At 49.5% G+C, this 26,793-nt stretch overlaps 1 protein-coding gene across 3 annotated transcripts in view; it reads right to left on the bottom strand.

Moving 5' to 3' along the window:
* The window catches only part of SIGLEC1 (sialic acid binding Ig like lectin 1), a 57,292-nt gene that overhangs the window by 7,399 nt on the left and 23,100 nt on the right, over positions 1 to 26,793 (bottom strand). For all 3 annotated transcript variants that reach the window (XM_060278316.2, XM_088660710.1, XM_088660709.1), the window contains exons 6-18: positions 25,943 to 26,197; positions 23,084 to 23,383; positions 22,081 to 22,335; positions 20,019 to 20,321; positions 18,778 to 19,032; positions 15,865 to 16,167; positions 13,559 to 13,819; positions 10,971 to 11,267; positions 9,039 to 9,290; positions 7,825 to 8,130; positions 6,413 to 6,664; positions 3,816 to 4,118; positions 2,271 to 2,525 (exon numbers count right to left, since the gene is read on the bottom strand). In XM_060278316.2, coding sequence (XP_060134299.2) covers positions 2,271 to 2,525; positions 3,816 to 4,118; positions 6,413 to 6,664; positions 7,825 to 8,130; positions 9,039 to 9,290; positions 10,971 to 11,267; positions 13,559 to 13,819; positions 15,865 to 16,167; positions 18,778 to 19,032; positions 20,019 to 20,321; positions 22,081 to 22,335; positions 23,084 to 23,383; positions 25,943 to 26,197 — 3,597 coding nt within the window. The remainder of the gene's footprint in view (positions 1 to 2,270; positions 2,526 to 3,815; positions 4,119 to 6,412; positions 6,665 to 7,824; positions 8,131 to 9,038; positions 9,291 to 10,970; positions 11,268 to 13,558; positions 13,820 to 15,864; positions 16,168 to 18,777; positions 19,033 to 20,018; positions 20,322 to 22,080; positions 22,336 to 23,083; positions 23,384 to 25,942; positions 26,198 to 26,793) is intronic.

The following is a 26,793-nucleotide window of genomic DNA, read 5'->3' as shown; positions in this document are numbered from 1 at the left end:
AAAATGCAAAAGAAATAGCAACAACAGACAGACCTCAGCGTAACACTCAAAACGGAAGTGTGGCAATCAAATCGGAAGCGTAACACTCAAAATGGAGCACGTTCGGCTTCTGAAAAAAGTTCAAACTGGAACACTTACTTCCAGGTTTGCAGTGTTCGGATTCCACAGTGTTCAAGTAACAAGCAGGTGTGTTGCAATGGGAGGGGAGGGAGATGGGGCTGGTCCGCCCTGGGTTCCACTCGGGGGGGGGGGTGCCACTTGGCACCCCCACCACCGCGCCAAGCAGAGTTTTTACCGGGAGGCTGGAGGCTCGGCTTGGGAGTCGCAGGGGTGGGGGCGCCAAGTGGGCTTTGGGAGTTTTGAGTTGGAGGCGCACGGCTTTGGAGTCGCTGGGGGGCGGCGATACCCCACCACGTAACGACGCATGCACAGCGTCGTTACGTGGCAGGGTATCACTGGCCCCCTGCGACTCCAAAGCTGCGCGCCTCGAACCCCAAACTCCAGGTAAAAAGCCCACTTGGAGTCGCGGGGGCGGCGATACCCCGCCACGTAATGATGCATGTGTTGTTTTGTAGTGACACCACGCCCCCCGGGTGCATGGCAATTTGCTGCCCCGGGTGTCGCGGCGCCTCGCTACGCCGCTGGTAACAAGGCATTTGAGAACCAAGGTACCACTGTACCTTTTCTCTGTGGCACCCCCGTGGGACTCAGAAGCCCAGTTAGGGTACCCCTTGCCTGCAGAGCTCACCCCTTTTCAAACACCTTCCTTTGTGGAGTGTTCCCTCAGCCTCTTCTCCTCTCCTTGGGAGTTCTCTGGGCAGCTGCCGCCACTGCCCCCAGCCTCAGAGCTGCCCCACCCTGCTCCAAGGAGAGGTGCCTCCTCATACAGGGGCCTGGGAACAGGTCCCCCCTAGCCTTAGCAGCCTGACGACGGAGACTGGCCAAAAGTGAACATGAAGCCAGCACCTTTCTTAGGAAGCAGCAGTGGTAGCAGTGGGTGCCACCCCCAGGAAGGCCTTGCACACAAGAAGGGCCAGCACAGTGCCTGGCTGCCCAGCTCCCATTTGTCTGCCTGTTCTCAACAGCAAGGGCTGGTGGACTGGCTGGCTGGGTTCCCTCAGCCATTTCATTTTTCAGCATGCTCTAGGGAGACCAGGGGAGAGGGTAGCTGGTCACAGCAGGAGGGGTGGGGACTCCCTGGCTTCTTCAGCAGCCTGCCTCTCTACCTCTTGACCAATCTCCTCTTGAGTCACTGCTTTTCCCTTGGGGTCTGAACTGTGCTCTGCCACAGCCTCTGCCTGTTCACTAAACCCTTCTGCTTCCTAGCTCACCGCCTGCCATTTTCTGATGGGCCTCAGATGGCGCTGCAGTTTTTCACAATTCACCCAGAGCCTCTGGGATTCTGCAACCCTGGAATGCGGTGACTAGATATTGACATGTCCTCCTTAAAGCTGGAAGGTGTGCAGAAGAGGGTGACCAAGATGATCAAGGGTAAATAAAACAACGAGCCTTATGAGGATCAGTTGATTGAGTTGGATATGTTTAGCTTGGAAAACAGGAGACCCAGAGGAGATCATAGAATCATAGAGTTGGAAGGGACCCTGAGGATCATCTAGTCCAACCCCCTGCAACGCCGGAATATGCATTTGTCGCATTCGGGGATCAAACCAGCAACCTTGGAATTATCAACACCACACTCTAACCCAGGCTTCCTCAACCTCGGCCCTCCAGATGTTTTGAGACTACAATTCCCATCATCCCTGACCACTGGTCCTGCTAGCTAGGGATCATGGGAGTTGTAGGCCAAAAACATCTGGAGGGCCGAGACTGAGGAAGCCTGCTCTAACCAATCACCCAAACAGATGATCGCCATCTTCAAAAATCTAAAAGGCTGTCACATGGAAGATGGAGCAAGCCTGTATATCTCCTGCTCTGAAGGGTAGGACTTGAACCAACGGCTTCAAGTTACGAGAAATGAGATTCCGACTAAATGTCAGGAAGAACTTTCTGACAGTAAGAGCTGCTCGACGGCTGAAACAGGCTCCCTCGGAAGGTGGTGGACTCTCCTTCCTTGGAGGTTTATAAGCAGAGGTTGGATGACCATCTGCCATGGATGCTTGAGCTGAGATTCCTGCATTGAAGGGGGTTGGACTAGATGACCCTTGGTGCCCTTCCAATGGTACAATTTTATGAATCGGAGGTGGGACAGCCCAGTGGGCTGAGCTGGCCCTGTAGCAGCCTTAACGAATCTTGCAAAGACCCACACTTACAAAGCACGTTCAGGATGACCAAGGCAGAGGTCACGGTTCCAGTCTTCCCCTCTGCCTGGCAGTGGTACGAGCCAGCATCGTCCCTGGCCACGCCTGCCAGGAGGAGGGACTGCTCCGGACCACCCTGGAGCCACTTGCTGTTCTTGTACCATGTGTAGTTCATTTCCCCCGCCGCCTGGCTGACAACCACACAGGTCACATTGGCCACGGCTCCTTCCTGGACATCGGGAGAGGGCTCAATCGCGACCCTGGCATCTGAGTAGGGAAAGGAGCAAGACAGAAACCAAAATAATTTGTCCTCCTACTTCAGGACTGGATTACTGCCATGCACCCTGTGTGGGGCTTCCCTCGGGCCTGATCCGGAAGCTGAAATGAGTGCAGGAGGCTGCAGCACCATTGCTGACAGGAGAGAGGCTTTGTCATCACAGAACAGCCGTGCTCAGAAGTCTGTGCTGGCTGCCCATCTGCTACTGGGCCAAGTTCAAAGTGTTCCTATTACTGTAGTATCTAAAGACCTTAAGTAAAAGGTAAAAAAGCTAAAGGATCCCTGGATGGTTAAGTCCAGTCAAAGGCGATTATGGGGTGCGTGCTCATCTCATTTCAGGACGAAGGAGCCGGCGTTTGTCCACAGACAGCTTTCCGGGTCATGTGGTCAGGAGGACTAAACCGTTTCTGGTGCAACGGAACACCATGATGGAAACCAGAGCGCATGGAAACGCTGTTTACCTTTCTGCTGCAAAGGTACCTATTTATCTACTTGCACTGTTGTGCTTTCAAACTGGTAGGAGCTGGGACAGAGCAACGGGAAACACCAACCTTCTGATTGGCAAGCCCAAGAGGCTCAGTGGTTTAGACCACAGTGCCACCCACATCCCAGTTAAAGCCCTTAAGTACCTAGGACTAGTATACCTATGAGATTGCCCTTCTCCATAAACACCCACTCAACCACTTGAATCAGCGGGACTGGCCCTGTTGCTGGTGCCACATGTTTTGCATTTGTAAGAACTCAAATCTTTTCATGTGCAAGCATCAGCACTTTGGAACTCCCTGCCGATTGATATCAGGCAGGCACCTTCACTGTACTGTTTCTGGCGCCTGCTAAAAACATTTTTGTGCAGACAAGCATATAAAATGTTGATGTGAGTTTTAATCTGTTTTTCAGTTTGTTATTTTTTCTTCTGAACCTTTTAATGAGCTATCTTTACCGATTTTTTTGGTATTGTTTCATTCTCTTTGTAAACTCCTTTTGTTTTGTTTTAATAATCAAGCAGTATATAAGATTTTATGAAACAAATAAATTGCCACGTTGGGGGCCTGCATGCGTAAGGATGTACAGGCAATTCTGTTTTGCATGTGGGTTGCGTTTTGTGGCATTTGGTGCATCGGCAGTTGTGCGTAAGCCTGTTCCGCCCCTGCCCTCCCCTGTTCTGCCCCCTTCTGGGGCCGAAAGTTGCACGCATGTTGACAATCGTGCATTAGCTGGACACGCATAAAAGGGTCATTCCCCCACATGGGAAGGGGAGAGGGTGGGGGAGAATCACTCACTCTCCACATTGAAGCACATGGAGGCAGTGGTCTCCCCATAAGGGTTCTTAGCTGAGCATCGGTACTGCCCGTTGTCTTCGAAGCGGAGATCCTTGATCTCAACTTTCAGGGCATTGTGGGCTGAGTGGACAATGAGCCGCTGGGTAGGGAGAGTCCCAGAACTCCCGCTGGAAGCCAAAATCACGCCCTCCTTGTACAGGGTGACATCGGATGGCGGGTGACTCTCAACCGTGCACTCGATGATGGCCTGGCTCCCGGACTGAGTCTCCAGGAAGGAAGTCAGAGAGGGCTTCTTTGGAGCATCTGTGGGGGAGAGACAATGTCACATGTCAAGATGTTTCTGCACAAGAGGGGGTGGCCTGGTGGCAAGGGCCGGATTTAAACCATGGTTACCTGCATTCCTACATTGCAAGGGGGCTGGACTAGCTAAGGTAAAGGTAGAGGTAAACGGCTCAGGGCCACAATACCTCAAGGACTGCCTCTTTCCATATGAACCTACCCGGACCCCGAGATAATCTTCTGAGGCCCTTCTTCATGTGCCTTCTCCTCAAGAGGTCTGGAGCATGGCAACACAAGAACGGGGCCTTCTCTGCAGTGGCTCCCCATCTGTGGAATGCTCTCCCCAGGGAAGTTTACCTGGCGCCTTCATGATACACCTTTAGGCACCAGGCAAAAACGTTCCTTTTTAACCAGGCCGATTTACACCCTATGCCCTTTTAAAATGTGTTTTTTTGGGGAGGGGGCTATTGGGTTGTTGTTTTTATTTTTATTAGATATTTTCTGGTTTTATATCTGGATTTTATTCTGTGAACCGCCCTGAGACCCCCCCCCCCCCGAGCATAGGGCAGTATTTAAATTCAATAAATAATAATAATAAAGGACCCCTGGACGGTTAGGTCCAGTCAAAGGCGACTTTGGGGTGCGATGCTATCTTGTTTTTCAGGCTGAGGGAGCCAATGTTTATCCACAGACAGCTTCCCGGGTCATGTGGCCAGGAGGACTAAACCGCTTCTGGCGCAATGGAACACTGTGATGGAAACCAGAGCGCACAGAAACGCCGTTTACCTTCCTGCCGCAGCAGTACCTATTTATCTGCTTGCACTGGCGTGCTTTCAAACTGCTAGGTTGGCAGAAGCTGGGATTCTGCTACAGTGAAAAATCTTGAAAACTTTTGAAAAACAAAAGAAGAATTCAATTTGAACTGCCAACCTTCCAATAGGGAAGCCCCAAGGGCTCAGTGGTTTCATGGGTGGACAACTCCCAAGAGACTGCTCTACTCACAGTTAAAAACTGGTAGTGATCTATCTCCTTTTTTGGGTTCAAGTCAAGGTTGAGCTTTTTTTAGGAAGGAAAGCCCTGTTTTGGGGGGTTCAAGTCAAGTTGTTGAGCTTTTTAGGGAGGAGGAAAGCCACATTTTTGGGGGGTGCAGGGTGATAATGTTGAGCTTTTATGGGGGAGCCAAAGTTGTTGAGCTTCTTTGGGGGGAGCCAGTGATCTACCACAGACATCCAGTGATCTACCGGTAGATCACAATTTACCTGTTGGACATGCTTGGTTTAGACCACAGCACCACCCTTTAGGTCCCTTCCACCTCTTTGATGATTCTATAATTCTAAGTACTGGGTGCATACTGCAAACCTCAGATTGCTTTGCAGAAAAAGTTTCTAGTCCTTACTGAGAATGGGAAATAAATTTGTTTTTTTTTAAATGTGATCCCCTCCAATTTGCACTTCACTTTGAGACATGAAATGCAGGCAGCATTTTAGATTTGTACTTCTCTGGATTTTGCAGCGCAGCTATCCAACCAAAGATGTGTACTGTATATTAGGGGAAAGTGTTCACAAAAATGGATCAGATTAGAAGAAGTGGCTTGCAGTAAGGCATACGCTAGATAAAATTGGGTGCTAAATGTGTGTATCAGTAGAAATGTTTGAAAACTAACGCCAATGGTTGCAGAAATAGGCTGAACCGAACTTATGATAAACTCAGGGAAACTGAAATCGACAGGCACTTCCATCCCCAAGGCTACAACATATCTCTCATGATGTATGCAACCTTAGCTCAAAAATGGAAGTCATAATCAAGTGTTTTTTTCCGAATGGGGAGAGAGACCAGATTCCCCCCCCCCATCTTCAGATTGTAATCAGCAAGTGCAGAGATTAGCAATAAGAATGCTGAGTTAGTTGTCTCTTTGGCCGATGCCTCCATATTTAAGGCACAAGCCATTCTTTCTTCTTTCCTTTTCGAAAAGTTTTCAAGATTTTTCATAGTGGAAGAATCCCCCTTTCCCTGTTGATGAGCCCTCTGTGCACATTCCTATAAAGTTCCTCCTGTCTCCCCCCCCCCTCAACATTTTATAAGTTGAAAAACTATCCTGGGAGTTTGGGAGGTGTGGAGGAGGAGAAGGAAAGTAGACTCATGACAGCACAGGTGCTAGCCAATCAGCACTGTGCACAGCGACTCAGTTTTCCCTGGACAAAATGGGTCATTTTAACAGGTTCCAGTGTGCAGATTCCAAGACCAGCCCCATGGTTTAAGGAACACTTCGTAAGTCCACGCACACACCCATTCCGAAAGGGAATTCTTGCTGTACTCACGGAGCACCCGCAGGGCGGCAGGTGGAGACTTCCTGGTCCCCCTCTCGTTCTGAACTTGGCAGGAGTAGGAGCCCATGTCACTGGTTGCCACCGCCTGGAAGACGAGGGAGGGGGCCGGGCCCTCAGACAGCCACCTGGAATTCTTGTACCAGGTGTAGACAGCTGTCGATGGGGAGCTTCTGTCTTCACAGACGAGAGAGACCCGATCCCCTTCACGCACCTCTGGGACTGGCTTAATCACAACCCTCGTAGCTGCAAGATGGAGAAGAGGGAAGCTGAAATGGACTGAAACCACCAGCTCCACCAGAGAATCATCAGATTCCCTGGCCTGTGCTAAGTATCATTGTTTAATCTACATCGAAATGGAAAACAAATATATAATGTGCCTGTATTTTTTGGAAGCATTCCTTGACATGGTGCAAAAGTAAACAACGAAATTGGCAGCCATGGAATGTAGTGATGGCCGCCAACTTCAATGGCTCACAAAGAGGATTAGACAAAATGAATGGGGGCCAAGTCTATTGATGGTCACTAGCCACAATGGCTGTGCTCTCCTACTGCTATTGAATACACCTGTGAGGGGCTCTGGGGAGGGGGAGGAAGGGGTGGAAGGAAACCCAAGTACAAAATAGACCTCCCTTGGATGGTCGCACCTCATGGGTGCCTCTCGTGGCAGGAGGGGGCTTGTGGGGAGGCGGCACGAAGGAGGGAAATAATGTTGATTTTTAAGAATAAGAATCGGAATTAAGAAAAGAAACCCGCCATAATTATATTAAGGAACTATGAAAATCAGGAAGAAGGGATCTGAGGAAGTCACAAATAAAATGTTTAACAAAGCAAGAAATTGATATTCTTAATTGTTTGTCTGTTTGTCTATTATGTTGGAGGATTATATATAAATAGTTGGGGGGTTCCCTATCCCAATCTCTCCTTTTGTCTCGGGGCCTCCTGGTGGCAGGGGGGGGGTCCCAGGAGCTAAGGAGAGGGGGGTGAGGACAAACCCAGCTTCAAAATGGACTACCTTCGACTCTCAACACCTGCAGGATCCACTTGTGGCAGAAGGGGACTTGTGGGGGGAGGGAGGGGATAGAAATGTTCTTTTATGTTTTGTCTTTTTGTGTTATTATATAAAACTAATAAAAATTATTTTTTAAAAAAATGAATACACCTGTGAAGACCACTTGTTGGAGAATCACAAGTGGGGAGAGGGATGTTGCACTCAGGTAATGCTTGGGGGCTTTCCATTGGGGCACCTGGCCGGCCACTTTGAGAACCAAATGCTAGACTAGATGGGCTCTCTTGGGTCTGACCTACTTCCCCAGTCACCTAGAGGAGCTGTTGGGGATTGACTTTCTGGGACCTTCTGCCACTGTGCTACAACCCTTCCCCTAACACCGGCTGTCTTCACTCACTCGCCACTGTGAAGTCCAAGGAGGCGCTGGTCTTGCCAATGCCATTGCTAGCCAGGCACTCGTACATCCCTTCGTCGTCCAGGCTGACATCTTTGACCTCGAGTCTCAAGGAGTTTGGAGAGGCAGCAGTGCTCAGCCTGTGGTTTGGCGCCCGGCTGGCTTGGAAAGAGCTGGATGCAAGGACTTCGCTGCCTCGGAGGAGGGAGAGCACAGACCAGGGGTTGCTTTCGACAGAGCACACAATGATGGCCAGCATCCCTTTCTGGGTCTCCAGGAAAGACTTCACCCAAGCGTTCCTGGGAGGATCTTCCAGTAGGAGGGGGAAAGAGGAGCGAAATCAGCAGAATCAGGAGACTGAGTTAGGCAGCAGCAACAAAAAGATGTACGTACACATTCTGGGTTTGAAATGGAGCCAGGCCATTCTTCTTCTCTGTTTTGATCCAAGCAAGTTTTGGGAGGAATGCATCAAAATGCAGCATAGTGGGATTGTGTCTTATGCACAGTCAACTTGCGAGATTTCGACTGCTCGAAAATTAAGCAAATTAGAAGCATCATACTTGCATTTTAGGGACCCAGGTGGCGCTGTGGTTAAACCACTGAGCCTAGGGCTTGCTGATCAGAAGGTCGGCGGTTCGAATCCCTGTGACAGGGTGGGCTCCCGTTGCTCGGTCCCAGCTCCTGCCAACCTAGCAGTTCGAAAGCACGCCAAAATGCAAGTAGATAAATAGGAACCACTACAGCGGGAAGGTAAACGGCGTTTCCATGTGCTGCTCTGGTTTGCCAGAAGCGGCTTTGTCATGCTGGCCACATGACCTGGAAGCTATACGCCAGCTCCCTCGGCCAATAATGCGAGATGAGCGTGCAACCCCAGAGTCGGTCACGACTGGACCTAATGGTCAGGGGTCCCTTTACCTTTACCTTTACTTGCATTTTGGGTGAGGGGAGGCAGGGGTAGTGTTAAGGGGTCTTTTGCGCCAAGCCTCAGTTCTCCTGATCCTTATTTATTTATTTCCTAGAATTTATGCACAGCTCATAGTCTCAGTGCTGCCTTTGTAGAACTCAACAGGAAGGAGAAGAAGTTACTGTACGTTTGGCTGACTCTGCCTGCCACTGTCTCTTGCGCCACCAACAGGTGGCCTCCCTCCCTTCTGCTCTATGGGCACCCCACCACCACAGGGACTGGGTAACAACAGTTTGTAAATTCAGGGACTTACAGAGGACGTTCAGAGTGCCCAAGGAGGAGTTCCGAACCCTCTCCTGGTTCTTCACTGCGCAGTAGTAGGAGCCAGCATCGGCCACAGTAGCGTGGGGAAGTGACAGGATATTTGATGCGCCTTCAGCATACCACCTGTTGTTTTTGTACCAGGTGTAGTGCGGATCGCCAGCTGTATTGCTGTCAACTGCACAGGTGAGGTTCACTGCATTCCCTTCGAGAACATCCGGAGGAGAAATCCAGATTCTTGCAGCTAAGCAGACCGACCATGGAAGGCAGGAAAACAGAGCTCTGTTAATGGGCAGATTTTTTTGTTTTGTTTTTTGTTAATAAAAAGGTAAAGGGACCCCTGACCATTAGGTCCAGTCGTGACCGACTCTGGGGTTGCGCGCTCATCTCGCATTATTGGCCGAGGGAGCCGGCGTATAGCTTCCAGGTCATGTGGCCAGCATGACAAAGCCGCTTCTGGCAAACCAGAGCAGCACATGGAAACGCCGTTTACCTTCCCGCTGTAGCGGTTCCTATTTATCTACTTGCATTTTGACGTGCTTTCGAACTGCTAGGTTGGCAGGTGATGGGACCAAGCAACGGGAGCTCACCCCGTCACAGGGATTCGAACTGCCGACCTTCTGATCAGCAATCCCTAGGCTCAGGGGTTTAACCACAGCGCCACCTGGGCAGATCTAAAAAAGGAGGGCTGCTCTGCAATGCAGGAATCTCTTTGGCCAACATGGTGTACCCTCTCTCTCTCTCTCTCTCTGATTTACTTAGTAATTACACAGTAGCTGCAGTCTGAGCTCTCCTAGCTCAGTCATCACTGGATGAACCAGTTGGCCCCACTGGATGATGCTCTCTACGCAAGCAGGATACCCTCCTGCTGGGCCGACGCTGCCCTAGTACCCGGCTCTTCCTCCTGCTCTGAGGAGACTCGGGTGTGGCCAGCCCCTCCTCCCCCTCCTCCTCCTCTTGAGCCGAACCTAACAGCGGCTGTTCCTCTGGAGCCGGCTCTGTTGGCTCTGTGCTGCTTTGAGAATTGACAGCCTGCATTCCAGAGCGAGGGCCTTACATCACGCTCATTTGCTGGATTTTTTGAATAGTCAAGTTACTTTAGAGCCGGTCTAATGTAAATACTGTCTGTTTAAGAGAAACAGGTGCCGGTGTTTCTGTTAATTGCTCACAGGCGTGGGCTCTGCTTCTTGTATATAAGGCTCTGCCAGAAAGCCTTCTGTATCTCTTAGTTAGATCTTTCAGTTTGATTCATCTCTAAGTAGATCACCCTCTCAGTTGTTCTCAGTTTAAGAGATTCCAAGTTGAATCTTAGTAAGAGAGACTCTCAGTTTAAGAGATTCCTTAGTTGAATCTTAGTATGAGAGTTGCTTAGTTATAATGCTAGTTTGCTGTTAATTCTTGGGTAGTTTAATGGGAGTTTTGTGGGAGTTTGTGGGAGGTTTGGAATGTGGGAGAAAGCATTTATCTTTAGTTTAAAGTCTCTTTAGATTCAGTTTGTTTTTCAGTTAAAGAAACCCAACCGTTTATATTTTCATCTTCATACTTTTACAAGTGTGCAGCTAGAAAGGGGTTTCATATAAGGGAGATAATTCCCTACGCTCTTGGTGGTGCTTTCTTAGCCAGGTCGACTTCTGACTGCGTATACTCTGCGTGAAGCGTACTTTAAAGGGCCACTGAAAACTGGGATATATGATTTAGGTTAAGCAAGTTTCAATACCCAGTTTTCTCCAATATTATTCTTATTATATATATTATTTTCCAATATCATTGTGGGAAGGAACCAAGTCTCTACTCCCCCCAGTCTGCCCTCTTTCCTCTCCAGAGTCCTCGCTGTCGCTCTGGGGCAGAACGTCCCTGACATTGGGATTAAGAGTCTCATGCTCTACCAGCTGAGCCACACGATCACACCCCTTCTCCTACTCACTCTCTGCGATGAACACCACCGAGGAGCTGGCGTTGCCATGCACATTGCCAGCAAAGCAGAAGTACTCTCCTTCGTCCTCCATCACCACGTGGGAGATCTCCAGTCTCAAGCTGTTGTACGAGGCTGATACGCCGACCCGTGGATTGATCCCAGAGTTGATGGTGGAGGCCAGGAGCTCACCGCCCTTGTAGATGGCCAGCTGGGACTGTGGCTCACTCTGGGTGCTGCAGTGGACGACGGCCACTTGCCTGCCCTGTGTCTGAAGGAAGGAGGTCACCTGAGGTTTCCGAGGTGGATCTGTGCAGGCAGGAGAGAGACGCCAGCTTTAGGGTCGATCGGGGGGACTACCTCCTTTTCAGCTGATTCAGGACAGGCAAAGGATTATTACAAGAAAGAAGATTCCACCTAAACATTAGGAAGAACTTCCTGACAGTAAGGGCTGTTCGGCAGTGGAATTTGCTGCCAAGGAGTGTGGTGGAGTCTCCTTCTTTGGAGGTCTTTAAGCAGAGGCTTGACAGGCATATGTCAAGAATGCTTTGATGGTGTTTCCTGCTTGGCAGGGGGGTGGACTGGATGGCCCTTGTGGTCTCTTCCAACTCTACGATTCTATGATTCTATGTTTCTATGATTCTATACTTTATCCGTTATCTATCATATTTATAAAACTGCCCTTCCTCAAGAGACCACAGGGAGGTTTGTAACATAAAACATAAAATACATAAAACATAAAATACTTAATATAATAATAGTAAAAGGGGGGGGAGGGAGAAAATACCCTCACACCCTCCCTTTAAAAGGCCATAGATTATGAAAAGACTTTCAGGGAACAACACAACTGGATTTTTGATCACCTGTATGCAGCGCCATGGAGGAATCTAGTTTGAAATGGCTTGGAGGGGTCCCTTGGAGCTTAATTAATGCGCGACCCAGGAATTTTGGATCCACTCCAAACCGATGCCACAGTTTTGGGCTCATTTTGGGCTGTTGTGTGTTGCGAATGCCCACCCTCCAGGGCTGGATTTTAGCAGGGATACCTATAGCCCAATGCTTTGAGTATCAGTTACTCCATTTGAGGGGTGGCACAAAACATAGGGTCTGCGGCACAAAACCGCTTTATTGTGTTCTATATACCGTGTTTCTCCTAAAATAAGACGTGCCTCTAAAATAAGCCATGGCACGATCTTTTGAAGGCCAAAAAATGTAAGACATCCCCCCAAAATAAGACGTGTTGGGGGAGCCAGCGGGACGACCCAGAGCGAGCCGGCAAACGCAGCAGCGCGCGCTGCGCCGAGCCCCAGCACAGCGGGAGCCCCAGCATAGCGACGCGCGGAGCTCCGGCTGAACGGGCCCCAGGACCCGGCAGCGGGCGGCGCGCGAAGCCGCAGGACCCGGCAACAGCCGGCAGGACCCGGCAGCAGCCCCAGCCACGCCGCACTGCACTGCGTGAAGCCCAGGGACCCAGCAGCGGGTCCTGGGGCTTCGCGCGGCACGGCTGAGGCTGCTGGGTCCTGCGGCTTCGCGCGCCGCCCGCTGCCGGGTCCCTGGGCTTCGCGCGCCGCCCGCTGCCGGGTCCCTGGGCTTCACGCGGCGCGGCGCGCGAAGCCGCAGGACTCGGCAGGAGCCGGCAGCAGTCCCAGCCGCGCCGCGTGAAGCCCAGGGACCCGGCAGCGGGCTCAGCGGGCGGCGCACGAAGCCGCAGCACCCGGCAGGAGCCGGCAGCAGCCCCAGCCATGCCGCGCCGCACCGCGTGAAGCCCAGGGACCCGGCAGCGGGTGGCGCGCGAAGCCGCAGGAGCCAGCAGCAGCAGCAGCAGCAGCAGCAGCAGCCTCAGCCGCGCCGCACGAAGCCCCAGGACCAGGCAGCGGGCTCAGCGGGCGGCGCGCGAAGCCACAGGAGCCGGCAGCAGCCGGCAGCAGCCTCAGCCGCGCCGCGCTGCGTGAAGCCCCAGGACCCAGCAGCGGGCGGCGCGCGATGCTGCAGGAGCCGGCAGCAGCCACAGCCGTGCCGCATGAAGCCCTGGGACCCAGCAGCAGGCTCAGTGGGCGGTGCAAGAAAGCCCCGTACCATACGTAACAATAAGACATCCCCCGAAAATAAGCCGCGATGTATTTTTTTAAAAGAAAAATAAATATAAGACGTGCCTTATTTTAGGAGAAACACGGTATTCTGTAAGCCACCCAGAGCCACTCAGCTGGATTTGGGGGGGGGGGGGTATAAATAATACAATTATTTTTATTTTTATTAAAACTCTTGCAAAAGTTTGGCACTGGTTTGGAGTGAATCGGACGATGCTGGGTTTTGTGGGGTGTACCTATGGCCCTTGGTCCGAGTACGAATTACTCTGTTTCAGGGGGTGGCACGAAATGCAGAGTTCATGGCACGAAACAGCACAAAATGAGCACAAAACTTTGGCTTCAACTTTGGAGGGGATCCAATTTTCCAGATTTCCAGGTCACATGTTAATGATTGGGAAGGATGTGGCATTTTCTCATTGCATGCTTAACGTCTGGCTATCGCCCACCCCAAGCTGATGGCAGGGAGTCTAATCCAGGTTAGGGATGCTACTGGCAAAAAAGACAGTTACTTACAAAAGACAGTTATGCTGATGGCTGGAGAGATGCTGGTGCTGGCCTCATCCAGCACGTGGGCTTTGCAATGGTAGGATCCAGCGTCGCTGCTGGTGATGGCCTTGAAGGTGAGTGTGGCGGCATTGCTCTCCGGGAGGCGCTTGCTGTTTTTGTACCAAGAGAAGGTGGAGTCCTCGGGAGCAGGCCCCATCACGTCACAGCTCAGGGTGAGTGCCTCTCCTTCCAGCAACTCGGGGGATGGCGTAGCCAGAACTCGGGCAGCTGGATTTGGAAAGAAAGTCAGGCATGGGGCTTTTAATCTCAGGGCCATGGGTTCGAGCCCCAGGTTGGGCCAAAGATCCCAACATTGCAGGGGGTTGGACTAGATGACCCCCGTGGTCCCTTCCAACGGAACAATTCTAGAATTCCAGGAAACTAGATAACAGGCTTAAATGCAGCAAAGAATGAATGCTCAGAGTATTCATTCATTCATGCAGATATTTCTATATAGGTAAAGGTAAAGGACCGCTGGACAGTTAAGTCCAGTCAAAGGTGACTATGGGGTTGTGGTGCTCATTTTGCTTTCAGGCCAAGGGACAGCTTCTCCAGCGACAGTTTTCTGGGTCATGTGGCCAGCATGACTAAACTGCTTCTGGCACAACGGGACACCGTGATGGAAACCAGGGCGCACAGAAACGGCGTTTACCTTCCCGCCACGGCAGTACCTATTTTATCTACTGGCACTGGCATGCTTTCGAACTGCAAGGTTGACAAGAGCTGGGACACAGCAATGGAAGCTGACCCTGTCACAGGGATTCAAACTGCTGACCTTCCAATCAGCAAGCCCAAGAGGCTCAGTGGTTTAAAGGGGTCAGCAAACTTTTTCCGCAGGGGGCCGGTCCACTGTCCCTCAGACCTTGTGGGGGGCCGGACTATATTTTGGAAAAAAATATGAACTAATTCCTATGCCCTCCAAATAACCCAGAGATGCATTTTAAATAAAAGGACACATTCTACTCATGTAAAAACATGCTGATTCCCGGACCGTCCGCGGGCCAGATTGAGAAGGCAATTGGGCCGCATCCGGCCCCTGGGCCTTAGTTTGGAACCCCTGGTTTAGAGTATCATAAAGAGCCAGTTGGTTAGAGTGTTGGACTGGGAACTGGGAGAGGCCAGGATTTGAATCCCCACTCAGCTGTGAAGCTCACTGCGTGTGGCGTTGGGAGCCAGTAAATGTCTCTCAGCCTTCTCTAGATCCCGCCACCCACACAGGCTGGGCTTGGTGGGGATGCGAGAGAGGGCCTTCTCTGTTGTTGATGATGATTGAGAGGAGATATGAAAGCCATCTTCCAAAATCTAGAAGATTGTCAAATTGAAGTTGGAGCAAGTGTGTTTTCTGCGGTGCTAGAGGGTAGGACCCAATAAACCAATGGATTCAGAAGACAAGGATAAATATTAGGAAGGACTTTCTGATGGCAAGAGCTGTTTGACTCTGGAACAGAGTACTCTCGTTCATTGGAGGTTTTGAAACAGAGGTGGAAGGTCACCCGCCAGGGATTCTTTCTCTGTAATTCCTGCGTTGCCAGGGTTTGGACTAGAATAGATGGTCCCTTCCAACTCCACAAATAAGCACACTTGCTTTTCCATTCTCAATCCAGCTGTCTCCCCTTCCCCTGCTCTTTCCTCTGCATTCAATTTGGGACTGTAAGCTCCTCAGGGCAGGGAGCTGCCGCCTTGTACTCTGAGAAGCATCCTGCATCCTTGTCAGGGAATGGTCTCAATCGGAGGATTGGGGAATGCATTCTCAGGCAGAGCAGCTCCTCTCTGAAGAGGAGCTGGAGGGGGAAGATTTGCAAATCCCCCCCGCCCTCCCCATGTTTCAAGTGGTTTCAGAAGCAGGGAGAGACACAGGCACCGAGCAGCTTCAGCATGAGTTACCTAGCTACAAGATAATGGAAAGAGAAACAGAAGGGAGGGAACAGCCAACAGAGACGTCATTAGAGAGTGTGGGGGACCCTCCTTCCCCCAAGAACTTGGAGGTCTGTCCGTATTAGAGAACAAAGGATGCAGAGAGGAGGGGAAACTTCCTATTGGCGCCTGGGATGTTGCGAGGGATGGAAGGGGAAGGATCTGGAGTAGCCAACTGCCCTCCTTGTGGAGAGAGGTGGATTTTTGCTGGCAACCAGAAGACTGAGTAAAAACGACTATAAATTATAAACTGCTTGTTAATTCTTGTCTGTGGAGTTACTGAAGGGAGGGGAGTCTCCAACATTGAAATAGACACACGGCTATTATCGGCGCCCCAATCTCAGCCTCTCGGCACTCACTCTGCACACGGAAGTACAGCAGCCTGGAGGAAGAGCCGTAGGCATTGGTTGCTGTGATGTTGTAGCTGCCTTCGTCCTGCGGCTCAATGCCTCTCATCTCCACCCGCATGGCATTGGGAGCGGCTGTGATGCTGACCCTCTGGGAGGCTGCGCTGTTCGCTGAGCGGCTAGAAGCCACGACTTCACCCCCTTTATACAGGACCAGTTGGGCTGGAGGGTTGCTGTCCACTGAACACTGGAAGATGGCGACCCGCCCTCTTTCCGTCTCCATAAAGACTGACGCCTGAGGCTTCCCAGGGGGGTCTGGAAACAGAGGACACACACACAAGAGCGTAAGACCCAGGCTTTTAACGAATGAAATAGTGCCAATGCGAAATTATATCTATTGCTCCGATTGAGTTGCCTGACAACTGATCAAATAATAGCATTTAATTTATGTGATGAAAATGTATAACTTTGAATAGAGAGTGTTTGGCCAATAGTATGTTTTATAGGACTGAAACTTCAGAAGAAACTATAAGAAGTTGGGAAAGAAAGAGAAATTTGAAGGCCTTGGGTCGGGAGGGGCAAAGATGGGAGGGAGGTCCCACAAGGGCTATCTTTCAAGGTTATAGTATCTGCCAAGGGAGGTTCATCTGGCGCCTAATTCTAATTCTAATAATTTATACCCCCACCCATCCAGCTGGGTTTCCCCAGTCACTCTGGGTAGCTCCCAACAAAAAAATTAAAAATAGAATCAAACATTAAAAACTTCCCTAAACAGGGCTGCCTTCAGATGTCTTCTAAAAGTCAGATACAGTGGTGCCTCGCTTAATGAATGCCCTGCTTAATGAAATTTCCGCTTAACGAAAGGATTTTTCGAGCGGAGGTTGCCTCGCTAGACGAATGCATTTTACGAAAAATTTGTCTAGCGAATCGTGGTTTCCCATAGGAATGCATTGAAATTCAATTAATGTGTTCCTATGGGCAAAAAAAAGGTCAAAAAAAAATTCAGTGCATTCCTATGGGATTCGCTAGACGAATTTTTTGCTATAAGAAAAGACCCGTGGAACGAATTAATTTCGTCTAGCGAGCCACCACTGTAGTTGTTTATTTCCGTGACATCTGGTGGGAGGCCGTTCCACAGGGCGGGTGCCACCACCGAGAAGGCCCTCTACCTGGTTCCCTGTAACCTCACATCTTGCAGTGAGGGAACTGCCAGAAGGCCCTCGGAGCTGGACCTCAGTGTCTGGGCGGGACAATGGGGGTGGAGATACTCCTTCAGCCTTTAGGTGCCAGGCGAAAACTTTCCTCTTCAACCAGGCCTTTGGCTGGTTAATATTCTGTGGCCTTTTAAATGTGTTTGTGGGAATGGGGTTATTGTTTAGTTTAGTTTTAACTATTTATTGTGTGCTTTTATCTTGTATTTTTATCTCGTGAACCGCTCTGAGATCATCAGATGAAGGAGGTACTGTATATATATATATATAATTAATAAATAAAAAATATTATTATTTTATTTGTACTATAAAACTTTTTTTTAAAAAAAAAAAGAATATAAGATGACCCTACAGAATCATTCCAAAGGCCCACCTAGTCTACCGTCCTGTTCTTACCATGGCTAATCAGATGCTCCAATGGGAAACCCACAAGCAAGATTCAGGCCCAAGAGCCCTCTCCCCTCCTGTGGTTTCCAGCAACAGGGATTCAGAAGCATTACTGCATCTTCCTCCAGGAATTTGCCTACCCCTCTTTTAAAGCCATCCAAGTTGGTGGCCATTGCTGCCTCCTGTGGCAGGGAGTTCCACAGTTTAACTATGCACTGTGTAAAGCAGGGCTTTCTTTTAACTGTCTTAAATCTTCCAACGTTCGGTTTCGTTGGATGTCCACAAGTTCTGGTGTTATGAGAGAGGAAGAAAAACTTGTCTGTATTTTATTTCTCAAGGCTACACATAGAATCATAGAGTTGGAAGAGGCCACAAGGGCCATCCAGTCCAAGCCCCTGCCGAGCAGGAAACACCATCAAAGCATTCTTGACATATGCCTGTCAAGCCTCTGCTTAAAGACCTCCAAAGAAGGAGACTCCACCACACTCCTTGGCAGCAAATTCCACTGTCAAACAGCTCTTACTGTCAGGAAGTTCTTCCTAATGTTTAGGTGGAATCTTCTTTCTTGTAGCTTGAATCCATTGCCCCGTGTCCGCTTCTCTGGAGCAGCAGAAAACAACCTTTCTCCCTCCTCTATATGACATCCTTTTATATATCACCCCTTAACCTTCTCTTCTCCAGGCTAAACATACCCAGCTCCCTAAGCCGTTCCTCATAAGGCATCGTTTCCAGGCCTTTGACCATTTTGGTTGCCCTCTTCTGGACACGTTCAAGCTTGTCAGTATCCTTCTTGAACTGTGGTGCCCAGAACTGGACACAGTACTCCAGGTGAGGTCTGACCAGAGCAGAATACAGTGGTACTATTACTTCCCTTGATCTAGATGCTATACTCCTATTGATGCAGCCCAGAATTGCATTGGCTTTTTTAGCTGCTGCATCACACTGCTGACTCATGTCAAGTTTGTGGTCTACCAAGACTCCTAGATCCTAGATTATAAACATTTATGATGTTGCCTCTTTTTATAGCATTGCACTTTGTTAGTGTGCACGTCCAAGAGCAGTGGCCCAAAGACGAATGGGGCAGGTTACCGAGGACGTGCAATTTTCCTACATGGATGTGATATCCTGGATTATCTCGTATGAAATAGATCTGAGAGCAGTTTATTGATTTACAGCCATGAAGTCGACTGACGGGAGGGAATCGCCTTGCCTATCTTTGCTATATGTATATGAAATTTTTTTGTGTGTAAGTGTTTGTGGGGAAATACTTCCTGAAGTCTAATTTGATAGCATCTCGAACAAAACTGCAAAAGGCAGCGACTCTTACAAAGGACAGACAGGGTGGCAGCGGCGGAGCTCTTGCTGGCTTTCTCATTCTCCACTTGGCAGCGATAGATCCCTGAATCGCCTCTGGACACTTGCTGGAACTCCAGGGAATCCCCACGGGCCTCGGGGAGAGGGAGACCGTCCCTGTACCAGGTGTAGTTGCTTGAGGTGGTGTTATCGCTGTTCACCTCGCAGGACAGCTGGACTGCCTCACCTTCACGCACCGCTGAGAATGGGGAGATGGTGATTCTTGCAGCTGGAGGACAGTTGGGCGGGAAATATAACAAGGACAGTTGTCAGCTGCGATTTCTGCATTTAGCTGTGGTTCTTGTGTCCTTGATGTTGGGCACCATATAAACCACAGAAATAACTCATAACAACAACAACAACAACAATTCCTGCATTGCAGGCAGTTGGGTCCCTTCCAACTCTATAAGTCTGTGATTCAGAGGAGAACGTCTTAAAGGGGAGTAAACCCTAAAGGGTTAACACAGATACCTGGGTGGAGCAGCAGCAGCAATCAATCAATCAATCATAGAATCATAGGTTGGAAGGGACCCTCAAGGGTTATCTTTATAAACAAATAAGATCATGTTTCCAGCTTCTAAAGTGCCCTAGTTGGTAGTATAGGCTGCTTTCCTTTCTTTCTTTCAATACAATTTCATTAATTTCCAATATATAGCAATTACAAAAAGGAGGGGATTCAAAAACAATATCCCAATTCGCTCCACTTCCCCATTCCAGGGTGGATCAGTCTAGTTCAGTTAGCCAAAGTCAGGGTCATCAGTAAAGTATTGTATAAAATTCTTAGATGCAGTAGAAAATCCGCTCCAGCAGGCAGCAATAAAAAATTCTCCTCTCTTCCTCCAGGCAGAGGAACAGCACTGTGACTGTTAAGAAACATGGCTAGCTAATTCCATAGACTCGTAGTTTCTGGTACTCACAAGGGTCTTTTAGGCCAACCCTCCTGCAATGCAGGAATCACAGCTAAAGAATCCCTGACAGGGGTCAAAAAACCTACAAATGATGGCCAGGCAAAAAGAGGAGATTGTGAGACTACTATTTCACAATAGTTTCAGACTACTATTAGATGGGACACAGCAAAGGTACCGTTGCCACTTAAAGATGGCAGGTAGGAAGGAAGGAATATAAGGGTCTGGATGTAATATAAACCCTAACCTCCTTTTTGGGGGGACGTTTTCTACAGCTGGACCGTTAACTTCTCAAATCTCCGTGACTTACTTTCCGCCGTGAAGTCCATGGAGGCCGTGGATTGTCCATAGCGGTTTTGAGCAGAACACAGGTACTCTCCTTCATCCTCCAGCCTCACGCCCTTGATGGTCACCTTCAGTGTGTTATACGACTGGATCACACTCACTCTTGGGTCGGAGGAGGTGTGGGTGATGCTGGTGGACCCGATGAGTGTGCCGCCCTTGTGTAGAGCTATCTCAGAGGCTGGTTCGCTGTCAACTGTGCATTGGATGACGCCCAGGTGTCCTCCTTGTGTTTCCAGGAAGGATCTCAGCACAGGCTGCGTGGGGGGATCTTTGGAGTGGAAAACAATCCGTTATAACAATGTAAGGAGAGCCTGCTGGATGAGGCCACTGGCCCAGCTGGTCCACCAGCAGAATTTGAGCACAAAGGCGAGCACAAATTGAGCACAAGACTGAAATTCCCTGGTTTAAAAAAAGCTAATTTATGTATGCTACTACTGCAGCCTGTCTTTTGTTAGCCCCAAAATTGAAAACGAGCGAGGTCCCAACCAAAGAAGAATGGCAACAAGTTGACAGGATATGCACAACCCGCAGACTTAAGATATAGAATAAGAGAACAAGAAGAACATACGTTTAAAGAAGATTGGTTTACTGAATATATGGGAAATAACTGTGTACAGCTGAAAATGCTGGCAGCATTAAGATAAATTCAAGAGTGTAAACAAGTTTTGATGGATGCAATAATGGAATGCTGAATGGTATAGTTTTTGCAAAATATGCAGGGATTTATGATATGCAAAATGAACCATGGAAAGAGAAGAATGGAAGTCATTGATAATTTAAGGACTTTTAAATGAGTATTTTAAATTGTAAAACAACTTAATAAAATTATATACAATCAGAATTTGAGCACAAGTATACACTTTCCTGCTCATACGGAAGCCTCCCAGGTGTGCCTTGCAGATGTTTGTGGTTACATGAGACGGTAAACAAGAGGTGGTTGTCCACAGAGGCACCGAGAGGGATTGGTCAGGGTATCTAGAATGATAAAGATGCTGCGCTTCTGGTGTGACAAATTTATTCCTCATCTTGGACCTATCTGGACTTAAAAGGCACAAGGCCATGAGCCATGTTATAGCATCGAAGCTGCAGCTTCTGCCACAAGCCACATTGGTGGGGCTCAGAAGCTCTCTGCCTCCCGCCTCCCGTTCTCTTGTGCAAGTGCACCTGAAATGAACAGGAGCTTTGCAAGACTCTCACCTATAACCAGAGGTTTACTATCACCACCAGCCTCACAAGTCTTCCCTACACTACACCTAGCTGCAACCACGTCACTTTGAAGTTGTCGTGGACCTGTGAGAACCCTCAAAGCCAGAATTCCTGAGACACATTTTCCTCCCCACTGCTGAGTCCATAGAAGAGGAATTCCAACCACACCCTAGACTCATAGACAGTGGGTTGTGTATTCCACTAATATTTATGCAGAGTTGACCCATGAAAATTAACAGCCATCGCTAACGTAGGTGCATTAATTCCAATGGGTCTACTCTGAGTAAACACTTGAATACAGGGTGGCCCAAACGTAGGTATATTTTTTTAAAAAATAAAAGGATTCTTTTTCTTTACTGATATTGTGAATGATGAGAACTTGAATCAATAACAAAGAAAGTGGATTCTAAGGCAGAAATATCTACTTTTGGGCCACCCCTTATGGATGTCTGTGACCCTCTAGACCAGGGCTTAGGGAACGTCAGGCCTGTGGGCCAAAGGTTGCCTGCCATGCCTCTCTTTATGGTCCTCAGAAGTTTCCCCAGGCCATAGGATCATAGAATTGTGGGTTTGGAAAGGACCCCCAAGGCTCATCTCCTCCACCCCCCTGCAATGCAGGAATCAACCACGGCCCTTTCCTGGAACAAAGCTAAGTGTCACATCATTGCTCCACCCACCTTTGCCTCTAGCCACACCCACCATCGAGATGCGGGCCCTATAGGGTTCCCATAAGGCAATGTGGCTCTTGGGTCCTCTACCCCTGCTCTAGACCACTATGGCTCCAGCCATGTTTTATGAGATAAGTTGGATGGGCTACTCACACAAGACGCGCAGGATGATGGCTGGCGATGTGCTGCTGCCTTTCTCGTTCCGAGCAACACAGTGGAATGTTCCTGCGTCACCGCTGGCCAAGGCCGGGAAGACCAGGGAGCTCTCCACCCCCTCCTGCAGCCACTTGGCATTCTTGTACCACGTGTACGTGGTTCCATCTCCCGGCCCCAAGGCGGACACGCAGGTCAGGGTGACTCGCTCGCCTTTGGGTAACTCTTCGGAAGGGCTGGCCACCACCCTAGCAGCTGGGAGAAGAGCAAACAGAGACCGTTGATCACAGAATAATAGAAATATGGAGTTGGAAGGGACCCCCAAGGGTCATCTAGTCCAACCCCCGTGCTGTGCAGGAACCACACCCAACTGGTGAGTGGTATTGAAGGGCAAGAAGGGAAGCCCAAATCAAGTGGAGATACTGAGCCGAATCACTGGACATCGCAGCCAGGGCTAGCTGTACAGACTCTGGGGTCTCACTCTGCTCTGCCTGAGAGTCTTTTAACTGGAGATGCTATGTTTTGCAACATAAAAACACAAAATGCATAACATAACGATATGAAGAACAATACCCCACCACACATTTAAAAGGCCATAGATTGCTGGACAGCCAAAAAAGCTTGGTTGATGAAGAATGTTTCTTTCCTGGCACCTAAAGATATGTAACCAGGGCGCCACGTGAGCCTCCCTGGGGAGAGCATTCAACCAGTGGGGAGCCACTGCAGAAAAGGCCCTGCTGCCACCCTGCTGAACACCCAAAGAAGGGCCTCAGAGGATGATCGCAGGATCCGGGTTTGTTCACACGGGGAGAGGTGGTCCTTGAGGTACAGCAGCCTTGAGCCATTGAGCTTTCATAGGTCAAAACCAGCACTTTGAATTGGACCCAGAAACGACTGTAATTGGCAGCCAGGATTGTATTTATATGCTCAAACTGGCTTGCTCTGGTGAGCAACCTGGCCGCCGAATTCTGCACACACACATAACCCATTGCGATCATCTTACTTTGAGCACCGAAGAACCTCGCCGCGGTGGCGTTCCCATACGCGTTGGACGCCACACACCGGTATTCGCCCTCGTCTTCTGGAACGACCTTCTGGATTTCCAGCTTCAAAGAGTTGCGTGTGGTGCTGATGCTGATCCGCTGGCTGGGAGCCGAGTGTGAGCTGGTGGTCGCGATCAGCCGCTTGTCCCGGTAAAGGCTCAGGGCGGACTGGGGGTTGCTGTCGACGGTGCAGTAGATGATGGCCAGCTGCCCTTCCTGGGTCTCCTGGAACAAGGAGAGGGAGGGGGCCCTCGGAGGGTCTGTGCAGGAGAAACAAGATCATTGCATGCACACCTTAGGAGCAGGTACATTTCCAGGTTCATAGGAGGGCCTCCCCTCCAATGGAACAGAAACGCTGCCCTGATCCCAAATTAGGACGGAGAAATTGGCCACTTTCAGTTGCTCTCGTGTTTTATGTCTCCATTCTCAAATTCAGTTCTCCACATCTCCATGTTAGCTTGCAAAATATTGCATGTTGCATATCTGCGTGTGCATTTTCTCCTAACACATATATTCTTGCATGCCATTTTCTCTAATATAATGCATTTTTTTAACCACTAGCATATGCATGGCTGTGCACACTCTCTACGAAGGCATGCACTTTTGGTTGGAGAGCTACTGTGCAAAATTCAAGGAAGTGAGAATTTCAAAGGACAGCTGCTTTTCAGTTTGCATATTTTCCCAGGAAGTTCACAGGTAGGTAAGTTTGCATTTAAATGAGGAGTGAATTTCTACTCTACCCTGAAACCCAGCTGCCTAAAATGGCAGAGAATTCCAGGATAGGCAGGAGGGCTAGAAGTCCCTTGTCCCACCATTCTAAGGCCTCATCCACACTTACTTTTCCTCTGCTCTTTCCATGCAGGGTCTGTGCTTTAAAGCTCCATGTCCAAGCTTCCCCCTGCCCCCGGAGCTCCCCCCCCCAGAAAAACTGCTCTTTAAAGCTCAATTGGAACAAACATCAATCTGCGAAAACCCCAAATTGGCTCCAGCTCTGATTTGGCTTTAAAGAGCGGTTTTCATGGGGAAAGCTTCGGAGAAAAATGGGGAGGGGGGAAGGACCTTTGGACATGAAGTATTAAACCACAGACTTCTGCCCAGAAAGTGTGGGTTAAAAATGAAGTGTGGATAAGCCCTGTGTATGCTGCTCCCCATTTCAAACTGCCATTTTGCATGTGGATTTCAGGGTTTTAGTAGAAAGCAAACCGAGACCTAAGTCATCTCCGCAAACCTGACATCTTCCCATCCTTGGCTCAGAGGATGGAAGACCGGCCAAGTGGCCCACAGAGCTCTGTCTTTCCACACCCCAGTGCCACTTCCTGCCCCACAGAAGCTGACACTGGTCAAGAATCTGCCTAACTGTAGGGCTGGCCCTGCAGATCATCTCTGTGGTTGTGACCTACCCTTGGAATATCATATGGGAGCCAGTGTGGTGTTGCAGTTGGACTAGGACCTGGGAGAACAGGGTACAAGTCCCCACTCAGTTCACCAGGGGCCAGACCCAGGGCTGTCTTAAGCATATGCGGCACCGGGGTGCAACGATCTGCCTGGCGCCCCCCCCCCAGTTGCCCAGTCCCAGGCACACAGGAGGGTGGAGCTGGCCGGCCGCCTCAGCGTCTCGCTGGCTCGGTTGCCCCCAAACTCGCAGCGCAGAGCCGCACGCGGCAGAAGAGCCCACTGTGGCGCTCCGACTGACAGGTGGGCTCTTCCCTGGACTCAACTCTTGGTCCCTGGACTCTCGGGCCCCGGACTCTTGGCCTGGCGCCCCTGAGACCCCGGTGCCTGGGTGCCCCACACCCCTAGAGCCTATGGGTAAGACAGCCCTGGCCAGACCTTATCTCTCTCAGCCTAACCTACCTCATGGAGTCTTCATGAGGATAAAATAGGGAGGAAGAGAACCAGGCACTCCACCTTGAGCTCCTTGGAGGAAAGGTGGGATAGGAATGTAATATTGTTTTTTTTAAAAAATGAATATTTTTTTTAAAAAATTAAAGGATACATTAAAGCAAGGCAGCATGTTGATTCCTTCAGAACTATTATTCCTATCCATATAGAATTTCAGCCAATTTGTTCAGCAACCAATCAAGTAAAACTTGATAGTTTTGTGATTCAGTTCCGTTTTCTTTCATGGGAGGGGGGGGGACATCTGTAAGCAACTGCATTTCATTTCTATGCCAGATGAACCCATTTAATGCAGGGGTTTTGCTATAGGCTGAAAAACACTCCTATCCACTGTTGGAAAGGTTCAGATACAGCAGCGGCACATAATAATAATAATAATAATAATAATAATAATAATAATAAATTATTTTTTATACCCCACCCATCTGGCTGGGTTTTCCCAGCCACTCTGGGCTGTTTCCAACAGAATATAAAAAACACAATAAAACATCAAACATTAAAAACTTCCCTAAACAGGGCTGCCTTCAGATGTCTTCTAAAAGTCAGATAGTTGTTTATCTCCTTGACATCTGGTGGGAGGGCGTTCCACAGGGCGGGTGCCACTACTGAGAAGGCCCTCTGCCTGGTTCCCTGTAACCTCACTTCTCTCAGGGAGGGAACCGCCAGAAGGCCCTCGGAGGTGGACCTCAGTGTCCGGGCTGAATGATGCGGGTGGAGACACTCCTTCAGGTATATATATATCTGTAGATGCCCCCAGATGCTGAGCCACAACTCCCATATTCGCTGACCATTAACCATGCTGCCTGGGGCTGATAATGGGGGTTGGAATCCAGCGACCCCTGAGAAACCACAGGTTCCCCGCCCCTGATACGAAGTGTGCTCTGAACATGAAGCGCAAGAGGGAATGTCAGGAAACTCACAGAAGACGCTCAGGCCAATGGCTTGGGATATCTCGCTCCCTTTGTCATTCTGCACCTTGCAGGAGTAATAGCCAGTGTCTCCCACCGAAACCTCATGGAAGACCAGGATCCTGGCGCTGCCTTCCTTGATCCAGATGTTATTCTTGTACCAGCTGTAGTGGATCTCCTGCTTGTCTTCCCCAGGGACGTCGCAGGTCAGCGTGACTGTCTCCCCTTCCCTGACACTGGAAGAGGGGCTGATGGACAGCACAGCAGCTGCGATATTAGGGGAGAAGGAACCGTGAGAAAAAGCCAGTTTCGGTAATGCCATACTTGGAATGACCCCGGAATATTGCAATATAACCTGCAGTTTTAGAAGAGTATATATTTAAGGCAGAGGAATAAATGAGCAAGTTAAGTTAATTTGGAATATGCAGAAAATAAAAAAATAAAATAAATGAACTGCAGAAAGAGGGGGGTGGAAGTTGAGTTTTGAAATGTTGAAATGATTGTAAGATTATTGAAATGTATAAAATTGAAAATCATAAATAAAAATGGATTGACCTCAGAATTAATAGCACTGGTCACACTTCCCCTCCTTCACTGGGTGACACGCCTAGTCAAGGGACAGCAAAGAGTTTTGTAGTTCTATTTTGTTGTTGTTTAGTCGTTTAGTCGTGTCCGACTCTTCGTGACCCCATGGACCAGAGCACGCCAGGCACTCCTGTCTTGCACTGCCTCCCGCAGTTTGGTCAAACTCATGTTCGTAGCTTCGAGAACACTGTCCAACCATTTCGTCCTCTGTTGTCCCCTTCTCCTAAGGACCTCAATCTTTCCCAACATCAGGGTCTTTTCCAGGGAGTCGTCTCTTC

This window comes from Zootoca vivipara, chromosome Z1 (assembly GCF_965207765.1).
Source record: "Zootoca vivipara chromosome Z1, rZooViv2.hap1.1, whole genome shotgun sequence".
NCBI classification, from domain to species: Eukaryota; Metazoa; Chordata; class Lepidosauria; order Squamata; family Lacertidae; genus Zootoca; species Zootoca vivipara.
The sequence above is the reverse complement of the archived record's forward strand: the minus strand, read 5'-3'. Positions and strand labels throughout refer to the sequence as shown.